Below are 5724 nucleotides of genomic sequence, written 5' to 3'. Positions count from 1 at the left end.
ATTTATTTGTGGTATATAAGTTTAAAAGTGTAGTATTTCTGATATTTTTATAATGGTATATCACTGCCTCTATTACTTATTAATTGTTTGTTTTATTGTATATTAGAATTAAAATTACTTTATGTTAAAATAAAAGTTCAGAAAGGAAACTTGTTTCTGGCAACTTCCAATAATAATAACACTATTATTTATTTCTTAAAGTATATCACTTTGTATATATATATATTGTGGTATATGAGTTTAATATTATAGTATATTTATTTTGAAAACTGGTATATTAGTTTAGGTTAATTTTATTTAGCTATAAAAATAAAAATATGGTATATATATTTGGGGAATATAAGTTTAAAAGTATGGTATATATGTTTTTTGTATAACGGTATATCATTGTTTCTATTGCTTCTCGTAAATTAAAAAAATTAGCTTATGTCAAATATAAGTTAAATAATTTCATTGGTATATAGTTTTAAAATGATTATAAGAATGTTTTTTTCTATGGTATATTAGAACTCATGAATGGTAATTTCTTTATGTTATGGAGAAACATTTTTTTTAACTATGGTTTTATTTGCATGGTATATATGTTATTTGACTTGTAGTATACCATATTCAAGTATCCATATCAATTAATTTTGTTAAAAATAAAAAAATACATTTATATCTATTATTTATACCATGTTTTATTTATTGTTTGTTTTATGTTACACCATATGATAAAAAATAAAAAGTAAAAGCTTTTGGCATACATGTTTAATAGTATAGCATATCTATAATTTATATGACAGTATATCATAATTATCAATAGCTTGTCTTTGCATATATTATAGTATATAAGTTTACAACTTTGGTATATCTTTGGTTTGTCTAATGGTATATAAGTTTACAACTTTAGTATATCTGTGGTTTGTCTATATTTGTTGTGTTATACGAGTTTATTAAAAATAGTATATCTATAGTGAACACCAGTATATTAGTATAATTGAATAACATCTTTTAACTAAGATATCTTTTAATTACATATGGATATCCAACTTTTTGTAAGGAAATATTAAAAAAAAAGTTGTTCGTATGTGGTAAGTTTACAAAACCATTTCTGTATCGCTATCAGTATTTCTCCTCTGTTTTTCCTTTCCCCAACCATAAAGCTCCACAGCTAACTTTTCACGAAAGAATCGCATTTTTTGGTTTGTGATATCTTTTAGACTATTGTTCGACATCAAAGCTTCAGCTCTCTTGATGACAAACATTCCACAATCAAATCTGCATTAGACAATATAGACACAAAAAAAGACATATTTTTTTCTAAAAAAACAAGATATAACAGATGACAAAGCATATATACAACAAACAAAAGTGATATACCAGAGCTTTTGTACTAGAGGCAAACATCCCCATCATTTTAACAAAGCTAAAATATAAAGATATATACTAAAAAGTCTGGCATACATCCAATAAGATTCATTTTTATTCAAAGTTTGCAAAAAAATATTTAAACTTACCCATTTTGTTGAACTTCCAAGTCTTCCACAAATTCCATATCAAAATCTCCTTCTTCAATATTTTTCCTTTCCTTGTAAAAATTTATAGATTGTAGAAGCATGGGTATCATCATTGAGTATGCAGTTACAGCTGTCATGACATTCTTCTTGTGCCCTTTCCCAGCCATGCTATCATATATTTTAATCTTTTTCCTCTTCAAGACGATTTCAACAAGCACCCAATGGTACATATCGCGTATGTAAACAAGGCTGTAGATAAAGTCCACATTAATCCATGGTGTAGGAATTCTCATTTTCTTCCCATTTGCACAATTCATTAGGTAAGCATAAGGCTTTTTTTCCCAAGAGAACTGTTCGCCTGGATTGTTGATATATGTCTCCCAAGCTTTGTTGATGTTGCGATCACATATAGCATCCATTGTTGTGCACCTTGTGTTATTATGTCTAAATTTTTTACGCAAATAATAGAACACAACATCCATATGCTGAAAGAACAATAAGTTAATATTATTAAATGCATCTATTAAGATAGAAGCATGGAAGAAAACATGACAAATATACCATTCTTCAAAAAACATATACAAGAAAATAAAAAGGAGCAAGACAAATATATCATTCATCAAAAGGCATACAAAAAAAAAAGGGCACAAGTAAAATATACTATTATTCAAAATACATATACCAGAAAATAAAAAGATCACAAGACAAATATACCATCCTTCAAAATACGTATACTAGAAATTACATATACCATTATTCAAAATGCATATACTAGAAAATAAAAAGAGCACAAGAAAAATATACCATCCTTCAAAATTCATATACTAGAAAATAAAAAAGAGAATAAGATAAATATATCATTATTGAAAATACATATACCAAAAAATACAAAAGAGCAAGACAAATATACCATTATTCAAAGTACATATACCAGAAAACAAAAAAGAGCACAAGACAAATATACTATTATTCAAAATACATATACTAGCAAATAAAATAAATAAACTAATGTAGCAGCAATAACAAATACTCCAGTCCAAAGGATAAGTTTTGCAAATAAAAATATACATTATGTGAGGCAAAACACAGAAGAAAAGAAACTTACATAATCACTAATACATTTTATCGGCGACCATATATCATAGAACCACATTTTGTGCTTCACAACATCTTCCACAAAGTTAAATGGTGGATCAATCGCTTCCTTTTCTACATATGTCCTATAAAAGAACAGATAAAATGATCATTATATGTAATTAAATTTTTAATATTTCTTAAATTAAAATAGTGAATAATTTTACCCTTTTCGTTCATCGAAACCTTCTTTCAGCCACTTTGCAAAATCCTTACATAATGTTAGTGGTGGTGGTTTGTCGATCTCATCTGTAAATGGGTGATTTACTATGTTTTGTTCATCTTCTAAAGTTGAGGCTTGCTGAAATGGTGAGGCTTGTTTCAGTGGTGGAACTGCTTGAAGTGGGTAGACAAGCAATGCAACTTGCTGAAATGGTGAGATTTCTTCAAGTTGTTGGACTGCTTGAAGTGGGGAGACAAGCAATGGAGCTTCCAAAGGTGATATCCCGAAATCAAAAGAAGGTTGAGAGTGTTTTGGTGTTGTGGGAGTGTCTGGCTTTGCTCTCTTTATACATGTACTCTCTCCTTCAGCTGACCTAAACTTCGTAGTGTATGGTGACTTTTGAGCAATTCCAGGTTTTATTGTCCTTTTTCCAAGCTCCTTGGGTTCTTCAAAAACTTATAGCAATAAAAGAAAATCAATATACATATTTTCATATTAGCTAGTATATCATTTGATATACCATTCTTATATTTACATCATAAAAATATCATGTATATATATATATTGATAGCTTAAGACATTAGAATATTTTAATAATCATCATATTTCATATATTATAAATATGAAATGAAGTTTATAGATTTACATAATGTTATAAAAAGTGTAGTGCAGCTACTGAAGTTAAACAACAAATGATCTGAAGTTTTTCTGAAATTAAACAATAATATCTATTGACATAAAGTTAAACAACAGATATTATTAATGTATTCAATAATTAGTCTTCCTCTTCCTCTTCCTCTTCTTCTTCAAGGGACCTACCTTTTTTTCTTGTACTTTCTTTTTTCTTGTGTACACTCCTTGCTTCTTTTCTTTTTATTTCTGCAAAATTAACAAAAAAGAAAAAAAAACGTATTTTTGCACTAATATAATAGAGAGATATGTATTAATATTGCAAAGGAAAAATTAAATATATCATTAAAATATTTCAAAAACCAAATAATTATATAATATATACTGATATATACCGGAATTTGAAATTTTGTTTCTAAATTTTCTTGCTCTTGTTGATGTTCTTGTTCTACAATTGCAGCTGATTGTTCCTAAATAACAATTGATAAGTTTAAATATTATTTAAAAAAAATAATGCATGTATATAAATATATATACCACAAGCTATAATATATATACAAGAGGAAAAACAGATATATCAAAACAAATATAAATATAAATTTATGCATATATATATAACCAAAAACAAATGAGAAACGATAGACAAATTACCAAATAATTGTATAACATATACCTCAATTTCAACTTGTTGTTCAATATTTTCTTGATCTTTTCCTTCAACAGTTGTTGCTTGTTCCTAGAAACAATGGTAAATTTTAGTATTTTAGAAGAAAGTATATAAATATATATATATATCATAGGCTACAATTGATATAAGAGCAAAAAAGATAATTAAACTAAATGAAAATAAATATGCCCCATTAAAAAGGTATATATCACATATACCTGAACTGAAATTTTCCCTTCAAACACTTTTGTATGTTATAAAAGTAAGTATAACATCAAATTATATATATATCAAAGGCAAACTATGAAACAATTACCTCAACTTCAACTTCAATTTGTACTTCAGCAGGTTCTTGTTGCAGTGGTGATGGGCTGGTCATTATTGGTGATTCATCCTACAAAATGATTTTCATTTTTAGTATTTTAGAAGAAAATTTACATTAGTATATAAACACATATACCTTAACCAAAACTAGATATACCTAAGGTAAAAACATATATACTAAAAACACAATTATAAATATCTGTCAAAGATAAAAAAAAACTTTAAATATTATATATTGCATGTTATATATATATATATACTTCATATACCTCTATTGGTTCTTCTTGATCATATGTTTGTGCCTCTGTTGTTCTCTTTGCTGATGACACATTTGTATTGCCTTTGTTTTTTTCCAAGTTGTCTTCAAAAAATTTCTTGTGGATGGCATAAATGATCCTCTTCATGTCATTTATTTCGGATTCCAAGTGATCATTTTGTCTCAAAATCTTCTCATTTTGTTTGAAAAGCTTCTCATTTTTTCTGAGAAGCTTCTCATTTTGCTTGAGAAGCTCACTGATGTCGAAATTGTACTCAGCTTTAGAAGATTGTCCAGCTTCTTCTTGAATTTCCTTATTGAATTCAGCATCTCTGAATTCAACCATGTAGCTTTTCCTCATCTCTTCATCAGTTGGTATCATTTGAAATAAAGAAACCTGAAAATGATAAATTATATTTCAATTAGTCACACAACATAGTAGACCGAACTATATACCAAAATAGAAATAGCATAATCTACTAAATATACACATATTTATTTGAAACATCATAAGAGTATTAAGTTTGGATTACTTACATTGGGAGCCTGAAACACCTTGGTGGAAATGTTCTCAAAAGTCGGTTGCTCAGTAGAAGACCAATTTGTTATTCTAGGGATTTGGTCTCCTATTTTGTTTGCAAAGATATGGGTAGTTCCTATGATCTCAGATGCAAAAATTTGTAAGGCAATTGCACATCCATCAACAGGATAATTCCCCCCACCACTCGTCCTATGTGGTGCCTTTTTGAGCCCTTTAAAGGTGAGATCAAATGATACTCTCCCCCAATGATAATCATCAAAAACAAAATAATTATCCACCATATCTATGTGTTTTTTTTCAATAACTTTTGTTGGTTGGCTCCCAAGAAGAAAATTTTCTACTAAATGTAACCTAGCAAGCTTCAACAACAAATCTTCATCACATCCATCATAATTTATAAAAGTCTCTTCTAATTGTTTTTTTGTGACCGATTTATTTTTAGGAAATAAGTTTGTCCAAATAGAACCCCGCTTAAGCTTTCTATAGAAGGATTTATTTTTTTTTTCAATC

General features: G+C 27.8%; 1 protein-coding gene across 1 annotated transcript; it reads right to left on the bottom strand.

Moving 5' to 3' along the window:
- Positions 1-1079: 1079 nt before the first annotated feature.
- LOC133829359 (uncharacterized) lies at positions 1080-5495 on the bottom strand. Its single transcript, XM_062259139.1, has 11 exons — positions 5211-5495; positions 4687-5070; positions 4554-4574; positions 4410-4487; positions 4100-4162; positions 3812-3896; positions 3616-3675; positions 2801-3251; positions 2605-2719; positions 1500-1984; positions 1080-1260 (listed from the first exon to the last, which is right to left on the bottom strand). Exons 1-11 carry the CDS (start codon positions 5493-5495, stop codon positions 1080-1082), a joined length of 2208 nt encoding a protein of 735 aa, XP_062115123.1.
- Between the last annotated feature and the right edge of the window lie 229 nt (positions 5496-5724).

Source organism: Humulus lupulus, chromosome 1 (assembly GCF_963169125.1).
Source record: "Humulus lupulus chromosome 1, drHumLupu1.1, whole genome shotgun sequence".
NCBI lineage: Eukaryota > Viridiplantae > Streptophyta > Magnoliopsida > Rosales > Cannabaceae > Humulus > Humulus lupulus.
The sequence above is the reverse complement of the archived record's forward strand: the minus strand, read 5'-3'. Positions and strand labels throughout refer to the sequence as shown.

Excerpts from the sequence above, each read along its gene's own strand:
- LOC133829359 (XM_062259139.1), bottom strand. The coding sequence starts at position 5,495 with ATGGTGGATAATTATTTTGTTTTTGATGATTATCATTGGGGGAGAGTA. Across the intron at positions 4,575-4,686 it reads ATCAAGAAGAACCAATAGAG|GTATATCTAGTTTTGGTTAA; the intron begins GTATATGAAGTA and ends TTTTTACCTTAG. Across the intron at positions 4,488-4,553 it reads TATATCTAGTTTTGGTTAAG|GATGAATCACCAATAATGAC; the intron begins GTATATGTGTTT and ends ATCATTTTGTAG.